Source organism: Cottoperca gobio, chromosome 6 (genome assembly GCF_900634415.1).
Source record: "Cottoperca gobio chromosome 6, fCotGob3.1, whole genome shotgun sequence".
Classification (NCBI taxonomy): domain Eukaryota; kingdom Metazoa; phylum Chordata; class Actinopteri; order Perciformes; family Bovichtidae; genus Cottoperca; species Cottoperca gobio.
The window spans coordinates 18,520,145-18,540,303 of NC_041360.1; the positions used below are offsets into that span (position 1 = coordinate 18,520,145).

The window sequence follows — 20,159 nt, forward strand, 5'->3', positions numbered from 1 at the left end:
CAGTAGGGCTGTGCGATATGGAGAAATTCTCATTTACTTTTGACCAAATACCTCAATATTGCAACAATAATGTAGGGTTGATGCTTTCACAATATATTTACACAAATAATCATCAGTAATTTGGACATAAGGACTAAGTGAGTGAAGGACAATAATAGAAACGCTAGAACAGTCTGGCAAAATCAGAAAATGACATCCCTTTACTGTGATGTAGCCTTTAAAACCAGGAAAAGACATCATGTTACGATATCCAAAATCTAAAACGATATCTGGGCTCATATCACGATATTGATATATCGCAATTTTTCTGTTTTATTTATTTTTCTTATTTTACACTATTCTTAGTTTAGTCTTTTATATACTGTACATCTTATTTATTATTTTAACATTTCCTTCAAATCTGTACTATTGTTGTCTTTATGCTGCTGTAACAACCAAATTTCCCCGATTAATAAAGGTTAATCTCATATCAAGACACTTCACAGACAGATCTCTTTAATACCATTACTTATTATTTAATTTAAAAAACAATAATTGGCAACCGATTTGATAATCAATTCATAATTTCAGTCAACAAAAATTCTTAAATTTCAAAATTCCAGCTTCTAAATGTTGAGGATTTGCTGCCTTTCTTAATAGTGCGATGGCTGTTGTAGTAAAATGAATTATTTGGGTTTGAGGCTGTTTTAGACCAAATAAGCAATATGATGAAGACACATTGGGCTCTAGGAAATAGTCATTTTCACAATTTTCTGACATTTGTAGACCAAACGATTAATCAAATAATGGAAAAAACTAATAGCAACTTAATCTATAATGAAAATAATCATTAATTACAGCCCTATTATAACATTTCTTTGGTAACGTATTGTTAAAACAGCATATTTATTTTTTCACAGTAATTACTTGCATTACAAACTCGTAGAGATGTCCTACAATTCATAAGCAGCCAACAACCTGTGAGTTTTCGTTGCTTGGCAACCCAAGAGCCACCAGTTTGGGGTGTGAACGTCGGATGCATTTCCTGTCATGCATCAACTCTGATTATCTGTGGGCAAGATATTTCTGATCCTGGTAGTTTTCAGTGACGATGTTCATCTCAATCTTCCTGTTGAAAGCAGTGGTTTCCATGATGTTAATGCCGCATCTCACGAGGCACACTCCCTTTACACAAATAGGATTCATTTGTGATGTATGGAAGATAAATGGAGTTTTTGAGATAAATATCAACATCTGTTCTCGATGACTAGAATCAGAAAAGGCGCCCAGATCACTTTTTTCCCACAGTTTCTGTTTCCATTTTGACTGATATAGAATTATTTAACAAGTCTTTAATTCTTTAGTATTGGTCCTATCATATTCAAAATTACATCCACTATTTCTATCAATTTGTGTCCCTCCCTATTTGTGGACAGACTGCCGATAGCCTTGGGCCGAAACATTCCAGTGTCCTTGTGCATCTCCCCAGGCTAGTAGGGCCATCTGCAAGATAAGGTTTACAGGCTCCTTAATCAGGCCCTATGAAGGCAGAGTCATAAACAAAACTCGGAAAATATAGTGCACTTGGGGCTCTAGCTCAGGATAGCAGCCAGGACGTCCATCCTATCTACAGGTGGCGTCTTCTTCTTTATGGAGCCTGAACATGCGCCGGCTTGAGGTTAACATGTTTACTGCCTGCCGAAGAGTGAGTTAAATACCCAAACGAGAGGAGCGTTCGGCAGAATTGACGGCGGCTATAGCGTGAACACCCCTCTGTGTTCTGTTTGTATTGACATTGTCTGTTCTCCTTGATATCAAGTTTCAATAAACCTTCCGTTGTAAGACATCAGCTCGGTCTCCTTGGTTTTCCGGTACTTTGCTCACAAATTTCCATCACATTGACTACACTCTGATTAATTAGCAGCAACGTCTTATCAGTCAGTTCTTCTGTGTCTGTTTATTCCAGACGAGCTCCTCTGGCTCCAGTAGCCGTCACATGACACACCTCCACATCAGCCCCCAGCTTCTGCAGCTCATCCAGCCAGATCTGTTGCTTCTGGGACAGCCGGTCGCTGGGCCCCTTCACCTCCACCAGCTACAACAACAAGACACCCCACGTCACATTGCACGCTGCAGTATAATCCATGTAACCAGACGTAAGAGAATCAGCTCACACAGAGTGTCTGAATGCGTACACAAAGGAAATGATCTGAGATCTGACCTTGTAGCTGTTGTTTGAGGTGTTCCACACCACTAGATCAGGCAAACCTCCGCGACAGTGTCTGTAGTCTTTCGACATTCGTGTTATTACCCCTCCTAAAAAGGCTCCACTCATGCAGGACACGAGAGACTGCAATTACAGTATACAAGCTGTTACATTAGTACCTACAGTAACATGCACATGCAGACAAAATATCTGATCCTAGCATATCAAGGCATTATCTTTCCCAGTGTAACTAGAAATAATGTGAGAAGTGTACATCTGTAACAATCTTAACCTCTCAATATAATGAAATCCAGTTCAACACCACTGCAAACTAGAACCTCAATAATAAACATATCATAAAGTTAACACCTCGCTGATGATTATGCTTGTAAAGGTAGAGCTTGTGGCTAAGCTGATTCCCCTGGATTGCATTATATGTTACAGGTGTACTTAATAAAGTACTATGTGTTTCAATGAATACCTGTGCCTGTTGAAGGGATGAGAAACGCTCCCAGTTGACCAGTGAACACACTTTACCCTCCTGGGAGGTCCAGACATCTTCCAACATGTCGTGCAGAGTCTCCACAGACGACTCGCAGAGTAACTGCACACGACAATCGATCGCCTCTTTTCTGTTCTCATAGAAACAGTCGGTGTAAAGATCCAGTGGACATGTCTGTGAGAAGAAAGGAAGACGATTAAACTACAGATGCACAGATATTCCCCAAATATGCCATACATAGAGATAACTTTACCTGGTATGGATTTCTAAAAACATCTGGAATACCCTCCATAAAAATGATGTCCCATAGCAGAAGAGCAAACAATGTTGAGAACGTTGAGCCCTCTCCATGGATCCCTATTACATTAACAATACATCAATAACCAAATAAAAGGATACAGAAATATTTTTAATAGGTGATGCAAAACGGCTTACCTTGGTCAAAGCCCTGTTGGCGGTAATGTGCTAAAGACAGCTCTTCCACAGAGCATATTACAGTGGCATCAGCACTCTCCTCCCCCTCTCCACTGGCTAGTAAAAGAAACATAGATTTCCCCATGCCCCCCTCATGAGGGAACAGCTGTCCCCGGATGGTCACCTGCACACAAAAGATCAAACAATAATTCAGAAATCTACTATTTTACATGCACACAACAACAAGGTAACATTTAATTATCTTGCGAGGCAGGATTGACATTCAGATTTTCCGTCTCCAAATCGCGGCGGATTTATTCAACATTGAAAAAAAGGTGGAAAAGTCGGTAGCTATAGTGTGTGTTGAGTTTGTATTAGATAAGTGTGTGTACAGTTTCCATGCCGGACACAGGTCAGAAATGTTGTGTGTATTTGTAATGATAATATCCTCTATGTCATCTACATACTACATCTGCATCTCCCCACTGCAGCTAACATAGTGAATGTCTTTCAGTTCAAGTTTGGGAACCCCTGAGCTAAACTCACATGTGTGACATCTTGGACTTGGATAGTTGGTAGGTCATTTAGTTGCAGACGATACTTCTTCAAGCTGGCAGACTCTTTCATCCTAACAGCTCTCTGATGAAGAGAGAGTTTATGGCCAGTTCTCACCAGAGGGTCTGACATCCCATCTCTAATAGCACAGACAGCCTAAGAGCAATGGGGGGAAAAAACATTGTCAAACAAATGAAAACACAACAGCTATTGCTGAGCACGCTGTCACAGAAAGAGATAAAGGGTTAAATAGAACCACAGGTACTAGTGCTCACTTGCTCAGGCTTTTTTAGGTGCTGCTGAAGGTTAAGGGCCAGTCTGTCCCACCATCTCCCTCGGCTGTCAGGACAGCAAACGGACTGCGACAGTAAGGACAGCAGCTCCTCTACCGCTTCCTAAAACACAAAAGCAGACCCATAATGTCTTTAACCACTGTTTATATACCTTTAAATTCATAAGTACTTGAATTTGAGTCAAAGTGTTAGTGGACAAGGTCAGAAAACCTCATAGCGACGTAGCCTTTGCAAGATCTCCACCCCTCTGGATAAGATCCGAGTGTAAGTCCATCCTGTAGTGAAGCTGCGCAGGAACACGGGCAGCTCCTCCTGGTGACTGTCCAACAAAGTGATAATGTTAACGATAAATAATACCCAGGGACTGTACATCTCTGTTTTAGACAGAAGCGAATAAATATATTTATGTCACCTGAGGTCATGGTTTTCCCTCAGCTCCTGCCAGACACTTTTGGCAGCAGTGTAAAGCTCCATGGCCTTTTCCCACTGACCTCCCTGCATGGCTGAGACTACCTCTTGCAGGGTTCGCATGGATGCTTCATATCTGGTTTGATGGATGGAATCATGATTATTTATTAGGGCTGTAATGGTTTCCTGTATTCCTGCCAAACAGTCACGGTACAGCGGTCACATTCCAGTGCGCGCAGCTGCACCCAGGATACACGGAAGACCCGACTGTGGGGTGTGGTGTGAGTGTTTTAAATTAAATAGGATAAGCTTTTCAACTTCATAGACTGTTGTGAAAGTGTTTGTTCAGTGTTCATACAGTGTAATACAGAAGTCTTTACAAAAGTTGCCAGTTGGCAAAGTCTCTCGAGTCTTCAGTCCCTCAGAAAGAGGATTGTGTCTGTCTTTGAGACTTGCACTACTGTTTGATCTAAATAAATGAAAAGAAACCTATCCTTTGCATTTGGACTTTTTTTCCACTGTACTCCTAAACAGGGGTATGAAACAAACTTCTGTGTCATGTTACAGCCCTAATATTTATTCCTGACTATCCTGTGTAGATAAAATACAATGAACTCAATTGAACTCTTCTTGCAGACCCTGACCTGATCAGATCCTCTCTGTCCTGGAACACCTTGGCTTTACGCTGCACTGTGTAGAGTGGGAAGGCCAGGCGTCCTGAGTTAACCAGCAGGATGGTGAAGAGCTGGCTCTGCCCAACAGCCGCCGTCTCCTCCTCATCCATGGTGTCCGTCAGAGAGAAGAGGAGAAGGATACGAGAAAAGACAGCTCGAGGACAATGACGCAGGCGCACACAGGAACTTGCAAGCTGCTTTGCCCTTTAAGGTTAGAGGGAGCATGGGTGAGATCATTACTGCAATACTAGTACTGAGAATAAACTAAATGTATTTGATCATCTCACCTTTTGAGGATGACAGCCCCGATGTTGTTCTGAGCAGTGGACAGAGCGAATAGGGACTTTTGTCTGCTCAGACGGAGAAGTCCGTCCACCAGCTGCTGTTTCTGAGTCCCAGAATTGCCCAGATGGAAAGTCTTAGCCAGAGCTTTGAGTTCAGGAGCAGGCAGGAGATCCAGCGCCTCCCCCAAGTCCTGAAGGTCACACTCTTAGATATACAAAGACAGCACAGAGGGCATCAACAAGACAAAACCAGAACATGTACATGTTTGGGGTGAAGTGGTGTTACAGCAGGATAACATATCTCAGCATGCATCGTTCCTGTCTTTCCCTACTCTCCCTACAATCTAATACCACATTGGAGGAACAGCATTTACAAATCAGGAGGGAATCAAATGTGATAGGAACCAGTTTTTTCCTCTCCTAAAGATGCTCCTCAAATGTCAAAAATATATTAATAGGGATCATTTACCTGCCTGTAGAAAACCGCCTTGAACCAGCTCCTGAGCTACAGGTCCCAGATCACTGCATATCTCTTCATAGTCCAGTTTATTTACTTGGAGCCACTTCAGTTTCCTCTGAAAGAGTCTGACATACAGCTTCTGCCCCATGTCTTTGAGAGGGAGAAATACATGTGAGTGATGAATAAGAATGACTGAGTGTAGAGCTGCAACGATGGACAGATTGCCAAATGTTTTGATAATCGATGTAAGTTTAAGTAATTTTTCAGCCTCACAGATATGGAGATGCTCTGCTTTTATATGTTTAATATAATATTAAACTAAATATCTTTGATTTTTGGGACAGACTCAACTAAATATTTAAACACATCACCTTGGACTTTGAGAAACCAAACTTTTACATGTTATAGAGCAAAAGATGAATCAATTAATCTAAAAAAGATAATCGGCAGATCATTTGATAATGAAAATAATCGTTAGTTGCAGCCCAAACTGAGTGATGCATCAGCATACCTGAGAGTTTCTCAAATGCATGTACAAGTGACATATCGTCCTGGTCGAACAATGACCTGTCGTCCTCATTCTCCAGGACAGCCTGTAGTACGGTTCGGAAGTTACGGAGGTAGTAGGGGAGCCGTGGGGGGAGAGAGCTCTCGACAGCTCGGCCACTTGTGATGTTCTCAGCACCAGACTCTGCCAGCGAATCACTATTGATCGTTGCAGCACTTTGCTCATATGTTTCCTCTGAACTCAGAGGGGGGTCACAAGTAGTGGTCGAAGGTAACTCAGTTTCAGGCTGGTCTGTATGAGTCGTATCTGCTTTACTTTCACTAGACACAACCTGGTCTAGCTCCCTGCTGCTCCCCTCAAATTTTGCTTTCTTTTCGAATCCAGATGCGCTGCCAGTGGAAGTCGTTCCCTTCTTTCTCTTTGATAGTTTGGAGGAAGAAGAGTTCAGCTTTGGAGTAACGGCTTTTTGACAAGTCTTTGATTTAGATGCTTTGTGTTCAAGATTACGTCCTTTGTCTGAACATGATGGATCTTCCATGGCTGTTAGAGTGTCAGTACTAGTTTCTGTAAGATCAATGACTGTCACACAATCTTGGTTGGCTTCTAAACTCTGAAGATTTTCTTTCTGTGAGCTGCTGAGTGTCTCAGAAGAACATATCTCCTTTTTAGGATACATCGGTGCATGTTTATCTTCCGTCTGTGTCCTCTCAGGTACCTTAGGATAGCTCACAGATAACTTGGAGGAGAGACTTCCCAGGTCAATCGTCCTGATCACACTTTTACTTTTCATCTCCCGTCGTACCTGCTGAGAATTATTCTTTTTGAAATAAGGACTGGTCTTGGTCTCTTTGACCTCTTCTTCCATCTTTAGATCTAGCTCTGGGGATTTTGGGGGATTCCTTGTGGGTGACAGCTGGATGCTTGGCACTACACTATTACTTGCTGAGGCGGCACTGCTGTCTCCTCTCTCAAAGTTCTGACATTGCAAATCAATGTGCTCATTGATCTTGAATCTTGGTACCATCTGGCCACACAGGGGGCAAGCAAGTTTAGGTGGAGGCTGGTTGCTGAAGAACGAGGTGATAGGAGTTGTGGTGGCATGACTGGCAGAAATCCCAGCTTTTACATTGCCTTTCTTCTTAGTCTTGGACAATGACAAACTTCGCCTGAGTTTGTCTTTGCTGGCTCTCTCGGTCATGACGCCGGTGGAAGTGGTGCTGCTCGACGAAAACCTTTAACGTTACGTGTTTTTAGAAGCTTTTCTTCGTTGCATACTCTGCTGTGGACCTTTTGTATACAGTCGGGTGTGGTGTGGACAGGGTGGATGGATAATGCTAATGGTTCTGTTTAGCTAACACTTCATTTTGAATGAATAAACACGTGTAGCTTTGGTGCTTAACACATGCATTAGAAGAAAAACGCCAAAACACTAATATAAAAACTGTCAATTTAAAACATAAGCTAACATACCGGTAGAAGAGTAGCGCTGCAGGATAATAACAATCCCGCGTCTCAGGCTTAACCAGCGGAGCACAGAAAGCCTTTTGAGGGTGAACTAATCGAGCCCACCTACATCGATATTTTCTCAACAACCTAAACGTAAGAAATTAATAAATAATAATAATTCTAACGTTAGATGTAGGTAAAAAAAATCATTAGATGTAGAATATTTTTTGATATAAAAACAGAAAGTCAAATGCAAAATATAAGATATACAATATACGAATCACCCCTTTTACATCCTACATGGCACTTTCAATGCACTGTTAAATATATAGGAAATAATTCTAATTTAAGTGTTTTAAACTCAAATCATATGGGTAATTTATTTAGGTGTATGTCTGACTATGTGCTCATTAAGCCTATCACTGTCTAATTTGTTGGGGGACAGAGCAGTGAGCACATGATGATGGGGGGGGGGGGTGTATTCTCTACACAGGTTCCTGGGCTGCTGTGCGGCTTTTATTCAAAAATCACCATTCCGGAGAGCAATCTGATCTGATCAGCACACGGGCATTTCTCAAGGAGGGCCGCCGACAGGACTGATGTTGGTAAGTGGCATGTAGGATTGTGTGTGTGTATGGATGGGGAAAAATGTAATAGTGATGCAGATAGGCCTCTTCGTCTTGCGATAACAGAGCTGAAGACAATGCTGGATGTGCTCCTCTGGTACAACATCAGCACCATAAACTGGATGGCAGCATGGTGCAGTCTCGATGCTTCAAATCAAGGTCGATGTGAATTACAGAAGCAGGATAATATTTGCTTCCAGGTGGTGAAATCAGCAGAGTGTGTGTGTGTGTGTGTGTGTGTGTGCAGTGAGTCAGCTCCATCACTGCGTGCTATATGCGCAGGCAAACCATATATCCGATTATCTTATCGATGTTAAAGCAGATGGGAATGCGGCGTCCACTTGTGGGGAAACTAGAGCCACCACAACAACCACTCCTGCAGCTGCGGCAAAAGTTCATCGTAATGGGTTTATGAAATACCACCACAAATACGTCAAGGGCAGGGCGAAAAACCTCCATTCAAGACTATAATGAACCTTATTGTTTTTAATTACCCCTTCAGCACCATGGAGAGGTCATGATTAGGTCCGCGTGTTATACTGTATTGAGGGTGATCTGGGGGGGGGGGGGGGGGGATTAGGTTTTTGTACTCATAATACCATAATCTCATTTGCGTTATTATCTGATTATTGTGTTTAGTGTGATAAACATATCCATAAGCTTGAGTCCAAACAGCGCAATCGTACTGTTTTTCCCCAGTTCAGCCTCAAGCCTGCATGATTCATGTTTAAATGAGGGTGTTGATATGTTTAGACTGGGCGGGTATGAGACCACTGTGTGATCGCTCTGATACATTCAGTAGGCTACTATTAAGCGATAACGCCTTTATTACCAGACTGAGATCAGCATTATCACATTTCAGGGAGTATTTGGCTTGTGTTTTGTTTTAAATCATAATAGATTAAATAGATTTAATGAACTCAGGGAATTTCTAAGGTCTTATTTAGAAAATAGTCAGTCACTATATTGGTCCTCAATATATATAAAGTTGATTGTATATTTTATTTGTTATTTTGAATTGATAGATTTTCTTTAACATATTTTTTACTGTACACACTGTAGCTAACTAATATTTTCATTCATCAGTCAATCTGCCAATATCTTCGTAAAATAGTTTGACAGGCTCATCACATTATCCCAGAGCTCAAGGTAACGGCTTTAAAATGCTTTATTTGTGTCTAAACAAAACTCAAATATGTTCAAATGAATGTCATAGAAACTAAGAATTTGAGAGCCTATAACCGGTGAAAATGTGCCTTTTTGAAACGGTATCAAAGTGATTGCATTTACACTTACAGAATCATAAAAGTGGTCATTTGTGAAGATTTTCTTGCTGAACAAAACGAGTAAAATTGTTGCAGATTACTATTATGTCAACGATTAATCCACTAATCATAAATTCAGCTAGTACTGTATGACTTTGATTTAGCGTAACAGTGTTGTGAAAATCATAAAAGAGACAGAACATTTATTTTTCCACCAGCTGTTTTCTCATATATCGAACTGTAGCGTTATCTGTTCATTTGCCAATAGATATAGGATGTTGTTCTGTACCTTAGTGCAGGGCAAACATCCATTCAGAGATTCTGTTCAGGTATATGAAAATGTACTATTCCACAAACGGTTTTCCTTAGAGGACATAAGTAATGGATCATAAATCTGGCACTCACAGTAACAACATTATATAAATGTGTCAGGGATATGTTTGTAAGTGAGGGTAGTTGAAAAAGTAACAATTATTTTACATAAGAAAAACATCAAGTGCTGCTGTCTGACTCACTTAAAACGGTTTGCTGCATGTCTCCAGTTCTACAGGACATCAAGACAAACTCAGAGCAGATGCAACAAAGCAAGATGACAGATAAAAAACAACGTCAGCAGTCATAGACAAAAGGAATGAGATGGCGCATGTGGGTGTTAGATGGTGTGGAAATAATAGATGGAGTTACATTATTATGACTTGTTAAGTCGCTGTTTGACCATGAAGTAGGGATTGTGTTTGTTTAAAGTGTAAAGAAAAAGAGATATTTACTCTGATATAATCTTATTCCAAATGTTTGCGTTAGTGTGGAAATAAATCTTTGATCATATGTTATTTGGTATAGTGTGAAGTGCTTGAGAGATGTGTTGTTGAGTTCTTCTTTAATAGCTTGGGAAGTAAACAATGGAAAAGGTTGTTTTGCTGACACAAAAATCTTAACGGCTAAAACCTGTAGGCAGATGATTTCTACAGTATGTTGGTTCAGTGAAGAAATGTAAATGATCATATACAGCTGTACAGAAATGTACAGAGAGCATAATGCATTACAAAGATTTAATTGTTGTTATCTATTAATGTTCACAGGGTTGATGGTAGTGGGCTTATAGGGCCAGTTATGGTTCATGGAAAAAGGCCAAGAACCATTACCAAGATATTGGCTCCCAGCCCCCCACCGTGCCCCGGTCCAGGACTCATTAAACAGAGCCAAGAAGAGCAGCGAGGTTTGGTGAAGGAGGCGTCTGAGAAACCAACGTGTACCTTGAAAGATGGTAACAATGACCAGCTGACTCCTCCTGTCCCTGCAAGCCGCTATTACATAAGTTGTGACCCTAGTCCTGAGGACATGGAGGACACCTGCTCTGAGTACGACAACGTGGGCTCTGATGTGGAGCAGGACTATGATGAGGTGCTGCATTTGAACAAAGAGGGCATTGTGGACACAAGGTTCTACAAACAGTACTCTCCCGAGGATGATGGCTATATAAAGCATGCAGTAGGCGATAATATTAATGAGAGCAGCAGTGCTGTTGACCAGGTCACTCCCAGGCCTCATCATGGCACAGAAATATGTGAGGGATCGCAGTCATACACTAAGCCTCACAAGACGGGCCATCGCTTGAGGTCGCATTGTGCTCCGACTGCTGGGGATGAAGCTGAGAGGGAGGTGGAAACGGGCCAGGAGAACAGGTTCTTCTTCAGTGATGGAGATGAGATAGAAGAGGTGCTGGACGGGGCCAAATTTATAGAGGATTTAGAGGAGACAGAAAACAGAGTTCAAAGGAAGACCAGCCTTTATCAGGACAATGGGAATGAAAGAATTAGAAAGGGAGGTGATGAAAGGGAAACAGAAGATGACACTCCAGTAGCAAGAAACCATAATATCCCAGGAGCCAGTAAGAAGTGTGAGGCGTCTCATATGGGTTCAAAGGAGAAGGAGAGGCTGAGTAAAGGACAAGGGAGGAGGGCAGCGGGAGAGGACATGGAGCATGTTGTTTCTGGGATCAAAGGATGCGTGACCAACAGCACAGAACAGCGTCCAAAGACTTTGTCAAAGGACTGCAAAAAAGCCGCGGTGCGGACCAAAGCTAGGTCTGGATCCAGCAAGCAACATCCTCCTCCACCACCTCGTCACTCCCATGCTCAGCCGCCTGCGGACACCCAGAAGGCCCCGCCTCGTAGAGAGACTCCTCCTGTTCCCAGACCCAGTCCCTCCTCTGCCAACAGCCAGGAGAGTGAACCCAGGGTTATCAAACCATCCCTGGCTCCTCATCACACACCGGAACTACAGAAGGAGCCTCTCGAGGAGAGGCAGAAACGGCCAGAGAAACTCCAGCAGGTAACCGATGCAAATAGGGCAGGTCTTTGTCAGATCTCATCCCCTGTGGCTTGTGTTTGTTTCTGCACAATCTAACCTCACTGTGCCTCAGAGTGAATGAAGCAAGATGTTAATTACATTCTTTGCTACAAATAGTCCTTTTTCTTTTTGCCATTTCCCCATGGGGTTATCATCTACACAGAACAATAAGAAACATATAAAACAAGGGCTTGTTGAAGTTATAGCAGATGTTTGTATACAACAGGGAGAAAAACCAAGCACAGCTGTGATACCTGAGGACGTGCCCGAGCAGCCGAGGAGGCCTCCGTGTCCAGAGCCTCTCCCTGCAGAGGAGAGCAACACACCCAAGGTGAACACTGTTACACAACAGAAAATTATGTTTCAAAGATGTGGTGCTTGTTTGGAGAATGCTTTTGTAACTATATGAGCCATAATACTACAAATGTTGTACCGTTGAAGTCTAACTTATTGACATGTTAATTTATTTGAAAGAATTCACAGGAAGCTGCTTCTTTCCCCAGCTTTGAGGACGGTAATTATCTCATAATATTCTTACATTTCATAATCTATTGCAGAACATTACAATGTTTTACAATGAGAGCCTTTTGATTTGCTGCATAGTCCCAGGTCCCTGTGAGCCCGAGGATCTCATTGATGGGATCATCTTTGCTGCTAACTACCTTGGCTGCACTCAGGTGTTGTCTGATAAAAATCCATCCAAGTCTGTCCGCATGTCCCAGGCCCATGAAGCTGTCAGTCGTATCAAGGTAATCTGCCACTTCATTGAGACAGTCGTTAACATCCATTGATTCAGTTTATACATATTTAAACTTGCTAAAGAGGTTGCTGCATGCTCTCTTCCTGTTTCTGTATCTCAAAAATATGGGAACAGATTTGAAAGAGCAAACAGATTGGCCTTGCGTCCAGGAGAAATTGATTGAAGTTCATGGTGATCTGGATCTGGGATTTCTGCCATTAGACAAGTTGCCTTTTAAGCTTTAACCATCAAACCAACACAGATTTGATCCCAAATCGGTGTGTTTTCAGGTTTAAGAATCCAAATTGATGTCTCTGGGTTAACAACAAGGTACACTGGCTGAGCATTGTGCTCCTAAAGTGCGTTTTACTTGGATTTTAATTGAATCTTTAAGCGTATAATATACCTGTTATTGCCAGTTGACTTATTTGTGAAGGGTAAGCTATGCTGCAGAGTCATTCCTTCACCACACTGGTAGAGCTGTTGCAGCTTTTTTTTGCTCACCCGCCTATGTTAGTTTTTTAAAATGAGCTGCATTGTGAGATAAAGTACAGAAATATTAAACGTCTGATTAAAACATTATGTGATTTGTTTCAAAGAGCCAAGACGAAGACTCTCAAATGATGACAGAAGTGGATTTGTTTATCTCCACCAAAGCTGTCAAAGTGCTGAACGCTGACACACAGGTAAGTAACTCTGTGTGCATTGATTCAGCTTCCCTTCTCTGTTAAATCTATTTTAATGAGTACTGATTGTCATTATCTTTGCTCCATGTAGGAGACAATGATGGACAGTGCCTTGCGGACCATCTCCTACATCGCAGACATTGGCAGCATTGTGGTTCTGATGGCCCGGAGGCGCATGTCTCAGACCTCATCAGAGGATTTCTCAGAATCTCCGGACTCTGCCAGCGAAGGGAAGAGTCAGTACAGGATGATCTGCTATGTCTTTGAGTCAGAGGATGTGAGTGTTTGCTGCTTAACTGCACATACATTTAGAGTTTTGGGTGTATACTTTAGTTTTGTTTTAGATGTTTGTTCCGTGGTCACTAAAACATTGTGATCTTTCTCACCTCCTTGCTGTTGTCAACTGGTATAGTCTTTCTACTGAGTAGTTCTGCAAACTCTCCCCTTCCCACAGGCCCAGCTCATTGCACAGTCCATCGGTCAGGCTTTTAGCGTGGCCTATAGGGAATTCCTGCGAGCCAACGGCATCAACCCGACTGACTTGAGCCAGAAACAATACAGTGACATCATCAACTCCCAGGAAATGTACCACGATGACCTCGTCCATTTCTCAAACTCAGACAACTGTAAAGAGGTGTGACATTTTTTATTTGGCTGCAGGTGATTTGTGGCTGATGACCGATGAATTTTCCCTGAACATAAATCGCTGTCTCACAAATCTTCTATGATCTGGCATATGACATTCAAAATGTGCTTGACAATGATTAAGAAATGCTTTGTTCCAGCTGCATGTGGAGAAGCAGAAAGGGGAGAGCCTCGGTGTGGTGATCGTGGAGTCTGGGTGGGGCTCCATCCTGCCCACCGTCATCCTGGCCAGTATGCTGAACAGCGGCCCTGCAGCTCGCTCTGGAAAACTCAGTGTCGGGGACCAGATTATGTCCATCAATGACACCAGCCTGGTGGGGTTGCCACTCGCCACTTGTCAGGGCATCATCAAGGTACGGAGAATCAGGCACCTCCGGTTTTCTAAGGAAATCACTAAACAATTTCTTAGTTCTTAGCAAATGCTCCAACTAAAGTTCACAAGTAAGTATTTAGCAGGACAATGTATGTGGGATGAAATGAAAATAGACTGCAGCTCCCATGTTTATCATGTTTATTCAGACACTAATGGAGGAATAAGTTATATCTTTGGCTTCAGGTTATACTTATTAGTAGGATACATTTTTGGTTTTGCTTCCTATAATTTGTTGACAATAAGAAATATCACCAGACTTTAAAATTACTATAACAATAATGAGGTTTCTTTTGGTCCAGGGTCTGAAGAACCAGGTGAAGGTAAAGCTGAGTATTGTGAGCTGCCCTCCTGTCACCACTGTCCTCATCAAGAGACCCGATCTCAAGTTCCAGCTTGGTTTCAGTGTGCAGAATGGCATTGTGAGTAATCCCCTGTTGGTATGAAGCAAGACACTTTAGGTTGAGGCTCTGGCAGCTTCTGAAGAGTGCCGCTGTTTTCACAGTCTAAGGGTTGTGCTATAACCAATGCAGTTTCATACATAGTGTCTTTGTTCACACCTTCAGATCTGCAGTCTGATGCGAGGTGGCATCGCTGAGCGAGGTGGTGTTCGTGTTGGACACAGAATTATCGAGATAAATGGTCAGAGCGTTGTTGCCATGGCACATGAGAAGATTGTTCAAACCCTGTCTGTCTCAGTGGGTGAGGTAAGAAGACATCATGACACAAGACGGCAATTTTCACTGATTACTGCACCACACAAATCACTGTACCATGCAGGCCTTTTAAAGATACACGTACAGTTTAGATCAGTTTTAGATTCAAGTCACAGTCTTTTGGTTACATGCATTACTACTGCATGCATTTAATCAATACATATACATATATTATGCATATGCTGATAATATCAAGTGTAGCAGCAGATGAGGGATGTTTGAAAAAACTTGCCTGGTCACAAATTAAGCAATATGTAAATCCAGTGTCAATGTCAACTATAGGAAACAGATGTCTTTTCTTCAGCTCAAATGTACAAATTAAAGTGCATATCCATATCTACCCCAATATGGATACTGTGATTCAAAAGAACAGTTTGACATTATTCTAAAAGTTAGATGAAAAGGTCGATACAACTCTGAAGTTTGTACGGTAAATATGAAACTACCACCAGCGGCTAGTTAGCTTAGTTTAGCATTAATGCTGAAAATGTGGGGAAACAGCTAGGCTGGCTCTGTAACAAATGTAACTAAATCCACCTCCACGCACCTCTAAAGCTAATTTAATAACATGTTATATCTCGTTTTTGTTTATTACAAATCAAAGTGTGAAACAAAACAACAAGGTCACGACAAGACCCCAGAAAGTTACTGTAGGCTACTGAGCCAGGAAATAGACCGGCACACAAACCCTCGTAAAACCACAATGTCTCATTTCTACGCTTCGGTTTTTGAACAGATTAAATCAGTAAGACACGTGTTAATCACTGAGTTTTAGAGGTGCTGGTAGGTGGATTTTGTTGCGTTTGGAAAGATCCATGCTAGCTGTTTGCCCTTGTTTCCAGTCTTTTTGCTAAACTAAGCTAACCGACTTAGCTGTCAAATTATTCTTTTCATTTGTAGATTTCAATACATCTGTTTCTTATAGTTGACAGTTTACGATAAATTACGTTACAATTTGCTTAATTTATGGACAAGTGAGTTTTCTTTATCAACCATTGTTGGCCTGCCTCATTACTGATTTCACATTTCACCAGCTGTTAACATGCTGGGAGGTTTTTGTGTGTTCTTTTGTACCAATTGTCCCCAGAATATGTCTCCATTAAAGCCAGAGAAGCTTATTCTTTGTCAGTAATGGATTCAAGGTCTCCTCTGAGATTCTGGTGGCACATAAGGGAGTAAATTAGGCCTGGATTCAAGTGATGTGATTATGACCGTGTCTCTCTAAACGGGTTCTTAAGTTGACAGTGTAATTGTCCCCACTCTTCTCATCTCGGCCTCTCTGCCAGATCAACATGAAGACGATGCCTGCTGTGATGTTCAGACTGCTGACGGGACAGGAGACCCCCATCTACATATAGAGAGACCCTGCATGGATCAGCCCACTGTAGTTCTGCATGTCTGGCTGTGTGGAGGCGATGGACAGATGATGGACAGATGATGGACAGATGATGGACAGGTGGCTCAGTGGGACGAGGAGAATTTATTTTTCTATCATTTTATTTTCTCGGCCTCTTGTTGCAATGCTGTAAAGAACATCCGGTTCTCATTTTCAGGTTTTATCTTGAATTACATTGTCATAATGGCCTTACAATGTGAATACTGTCTGTAGTACTGTACGTGAGTTTCTGGTGTTGAAGAGAAGTAGCTTTAAGGTCATGATTATTTTCTTATGAAGAGATAAATTAGTACATTTATTTTTTATTTAGTCATTTTTATAATGTTTATGGAGTTTAAAAATGTACTTCTACTGTAAATACTTTGGATTACTCAAGGACTTGGTTGGAAAGGCCATATTACTCCTACAGTATATGCATGTTGTTATGATGAATTACTGACCAGGGATTCATTCTCAATCTGACATGATAATCTATTACAGTAAGTATTAAAATAAGATAATGATATGCTGTACAAAAGCACTACGCTATGTGTATTATGGTGATGCTGAAGGCCAAAGACACACCTACTTTTCAAAGAAATACAATATGGGTGATCATTACCTTTACCAGAGCGTACAGTACAAGAACGTATCAAAATATACATTACTGAATGAATGTAATGTAATAACACACTAAGAATACAATCTCACCGATGAATGTTTGTTGTCTTTATTTTATGAAGGTGGCAAAAAAGTGCTTACAAACAGGCGTAAAGTACATTTGGATTAGAGATTAATCAATTGTTCGTATCAAAGCAGTTTGATTCTCATTCTTCCTCTCCTGTTTTCACATTTATTTGGATCTCAGAAGCTGGGAAAGAAGGACGCTTCAACCAATGACGCTGCGCTAATGAAACCACAGGTTGTTGCCATGGCCAAGCCCGAAGAGGCTTTCAAAAAGTGATCAACATCAAACAATAAATTATGTTGTCTCATCTTTCATGTCTAAATGAAAAACAGATAGTTGAACAATGACAGACCTGTGATCCTTTTTGAACAGTGTATATACATAGTGTATGGATCCCATACAACTTTATATATTGTGCTTACAACCATTGCAACATGACAATGAACTTTACAAATACAACTATGTACAGTTAAATCATTTCAAAACACTTAACAGGCTCATATAGATCATTAAAACAGGTGTGACACTCCATCTGTAACACATTCAGCAAAAATATCTTCAAGTATTGGCTGTAAAAGCTTCAAGAGGGAAACCAGGATGGCTTCATAAATGTTCCTGAAACACAGAAACAAAATCATCTCAGTCAACGAGGTGGAAATAACTTCCTTCAATGTCATGTGGACATAAAAGTGCAGCACTCAGGATTCAGGGCGTATATGCTGTGGTGGCCATAATAAGAGTGATTCATTGTATTTATATTTTGCATCCCTGATTAATACTGCATTGGTCACAGAACTGATGATGTATTTTACAACAATAAATATATATCAAAGTCAAGTCTTCCGACAAATTTATAAAAGGACAATGAAAAATATACTGTTGCTGCCTGTAAATGAATGATTGAACCATTGCTAGGTCTGTCAAAAGGAAGTATTACCCTCTAAGCGTTGCCAACTTACCGTTGTGACTTTTGATGTCAGCGGTGAAATTGTCACTCCATCAAGGAAAACTGCATTCAGGTAGCCCTCCCCATAAGGAACATCCTCATCTTCATAACTGTCGACACCAACACTGAAAGCCTCTTTCATCTTCTCTGGTATAAGGAAATTCAACATCACCACCAGAATCCCGATGATGGTGCACAGTACACCTGGAAATCATTTCAGTTAGTCGACGTCGCCACCGTTCAGCTGTGTGCCACTTTCTAGAACAACACATTTGAAATGAATGCGCAGCTTCTTATCGTTACCTGTAGCCAGAGCCAGCCAGAATGAATGGCTGTACTTGGTTTCAAAGGTGTCGGACTCTATGGAGAAAACACACTGTGGCACGTTCATGATGGTGGAGAAGGAGGCCATGGAGAAGAAGATGAAGGCAGCGGTGGCCAGCATCATGTACCCGGCGTACAGCATGACCGGCATGGAGAAGAGGATATTGGTGAGCATCCAGCAGCAAAACGCCGTCCTGTGTAAAAGTGTGCAGCCATTTTAATTTCCGCGACTTTTAACAACCATCTGCTGAAACCGACAGTACATTAACGTCAAACTGTAAGCAGTTATTTATCGTTACCAGAGGGTTGCAGAGGCGTATTGTCCAGAGTATCTGTATTGAAAGATGAGTCCACATGGGCTTCGCAGGGTGAATTTCTCAGCGATGTACAGGATGGGGTTGGGTAAACCTTTCTTCAGAGCTTCCTCATACTCTTCTTCAATAGTGTCATGCCAGCTGAACATCTCATTGTAGTCAATGGTCTCATTGAACTGTACAACGGGATTCCCTGAGAGAGAGAAAAGGAGCACATTTATGACACATAAAATACACATATCCCACAAAATAGGGTTGTAGTTTTTATGACTTGCAGGAATATGTTATCAGACGATTGAGCGAACATCTTGATGAAAGATCTTAGTTGTTCAGAGCATTAAAGCTGCCAGTGTATGAGGGTAATATACATACATCTGCACACAACAGCAGCAACAGTGACTCACCCTTTAGTGTCACGTTAATGCCGTACAGTCCAACATGCAAGCCGATGTCAGCATTAATCACGGCGTTGCTGAAAGACTTGTAGGTGGCATTTGTGGTCACTCTGGCCTCAGCCCAGTCGTCGGTAAAGTTGAGCGCTGCAGATAAAAACGACACAAAGGTGAGGAATGTTGGCAGGGAAAAGAAAACTTGTGATTTATTCAACAACAAAGACAAGAATACAAAACTCACCTACTATCACCACGCCTATGAACAAGCTAATGATTATTCGAAACATCCAGAACAGCCTCTGTGACAAAGAACAGGGTCAAAATGATTTCCAGTGCATAGCAAAGGTGGCAGAAGGAGACATTCTGAGGTTTTTGCAGTGAGTAATAGTTTATCTGTTGCTTTGCACTCACCGACTTCCCTCGTATCCCGGGTAGAATGAGAAGGAGACTGACTGCTAGCACAAGGAAGACTAGAATAATGGTGAGCAAGCGGCCACTGAAGAGGAAGGAGCTCCTTTGTAGAGGGTAGAATGGGTAAATGTCATCGTAGAAAGTCATCTTAGCTCTTAGCTGAGACTAGAAAGTGTAACAGAGTAGACAGTGTTAGTGGCAGGGTTCTCAGTGTTCTTCCAGATGCAGAGAGACAAGCACCTCTTGTTCCTTACAGTAGATAAGGGATGGGACATTACAATTGCAACGTGCCACATGATTAAGCATAAATATGTCTGACTCGTGTAATATCGTCTAAAGTTCCCGGGCACTGCGTATCTATACTGCAAAAAGGAATGCATCTGTAAAATGCACACAGGCTTGCAATTCCATACATCCACTTGTCCACTTCAGTCAGTGTAATGTAAAATATATGCTCTTGATTTTAATGTCAAGAAAAGTTTCAAACAAAACCAAACAAAGAAAATCCAGAATATCTTTCTTACCCCAAAGTTTAAAGACGAGGACCGAAGAGGAAGAAGAGAGTGAAGTGTGAATGTTGAGGG

At 41.6% G+C, this 20,159-nt stretch overlaps 3 protein-coding genes across 4 annotated transcripts; 1 reads left to right on the plus strand and 2 right to left on the minus strand.

Moving 5' to 3' along the window:
* Window positions 1-866: 866 nt before the first annotated feature.
* On the minus strand, window positions 867-7,481 carry fan1 (FANCD2 and FANCI associated nuclease 1). Its single transcript, XM_029434140.1, has 13 exons — window positions 6,287-7,481; window positions 5,785-5,925; window positions 5,319-5,520; window positions 5,002-5,235; window positions 4,362-4,493; window positions 4,160-4,268; window positions 3,932-4,051; window positions 3,648-3,812; window positions 3,123-3,285; window positions 2,941-3,044; window positions 2,667-2,861; window positions 2,201-2,329; window positions 867-2,074 (listed from the first exon to the last, which is right to left on the minus strand). The coding sequence occupies exons 1-13, from the start codon at window positions 7,479-7,481 to the stop codon at window positions 1,937-1,939; spliced, it is 3,027 nt and encodes a 1,008-aa protein (XP_029290000.1). The 3' UTR covers window positions 867-1,936.
* Window positions 7,482-7,733: 252 nt separating this feature from the next.
* apba2a (amyloid beta (A4) precursor protein-binding, family A, member 2a) lies at window positions 7,734-17,218 on the plus strand. Of its 2 annotated transcripts, XM_029434143.1 has the most exons (13): window positions 7,734-7,882; window positions 8,223-8,334; window positions 10,700-11,951; window positions 12,196-12,300; window positions 12,444-12,483; window positions 12,573-12,718; window positions 13,308-13,394; window positions 13,486-13,671; window positions 13,849-14,028; window positions 14,180-14,392; window positions 14,712-14,831; window positions 14,976-15,116; window positions 16,412-17,218. In XM_029434143.1, the coding sequence occupies exons 3-13, from the start codon at window positions 10,731-10,733 to the stop codon at window positions 16,481-16,483; spliced, it is 2,511 nt and encodes an 836-aa protein (XP_029290003.1). In that variant the 5' UTR covers window positions 7,734-7,882; window positions 8,223-8,334; window positions 10,700-10,730; the 3' UTR covers window positions 16,484-17,218. The 2 variants fall into 2 exon arrangements, with proteins under 2 accessions (XP_029290003.1, XP_029290002.1); XM_029434142.1 differs by lacking the exon at window positions 7,734-7,882 and having other exon boundaries at window positions 8,199-8,334.
* A 573-nt stretch (window positions 17,219-17,791) lies between these two features.
* Window positions 17,792-19,722, minus strand: duox2 (dual oxidase 2). Its single transcript, XM_029433372.1, has 7 exons — window positions 19,576-19,722; window positions 19,406-19,463; window positions 19,177-19,311; window positions 18,758-18,965; window positions 18,438-18,652; window positions 18,148-18,338; window positions 17,792-17,803 (listed from the first exon to the last, which is right to left on the minus strand). The coding sequence occupies exons 1-7, from the start codon at window positions 19,720-19,722 to the stop codon at window positions 17,792-17,794; spliced, it is 966 nt and encodes a 321-aa protein (XP_029289232.1).
* Window positions 19,723-20,159: the final 437 nt, after the last annotated feature.

Coding starts and splice junctions, on each gene's coding strand:
- duox2 (XM_029433372.1), bottom strand. CDS start 19,722: ATGACTTTCTACGATGACATTTACCCATTCTACCCTCTACAAAGGAGC. Junction 18,653..18,757: donor TACGCCTCTGCAACCCTCTG/GTAACGATAAAT, acceptor ACTTTTACACAG/GACGGCGTTTTGCTGCTGGA. Junction 18,339..18,437: donor CTGGCTGGCTCTGGCTACAG/GTAACGATAAGA, acceptor AATGATTTCCAG/GTGTACTGTGCACCATCATC.
- fan1 (XM_029434140.1), bottom strand. CDS start 7,481: ATGACCGAGAGAGCCAGCAAAGACAAACTCAGGCGAAGTTTGTCATTG. Junction 3,286..3,647: donor AAGTCCAAGATGTCACACAT/GTGAGTTTAGCT, acceptor TTTTGTGTGCAG/GTGACCATCCGGGGACAGCT. Junction 2,862..2,940: donor TTTTTAGAAATCCATACCAG/GTAAAGTTATCT, acceptor TTCTTCTCACAG/ACATGTCCACTGGATCTTTA.
- apba2a (XM_029434143.1), top strand. CDS start 10,731: ATGGTTCATGGAAAAAGGCCAAGAACCATTACCAAGATATTGGCTCCC. Junction 13,395..13,485: donor TGCTGAACGCTGACACACAG/GTAAGTAACTCT, acceptor TGCTCCATGTAG/GAGACAATGATGGACAGTGC. Junction 14,393..14,711: donor CTTGTCAGGGCATCATCAAG/GTACGGAGAATC, acceptor CTTTTGGTCCAG/GGTCTGAAGAACCAGGTGAA.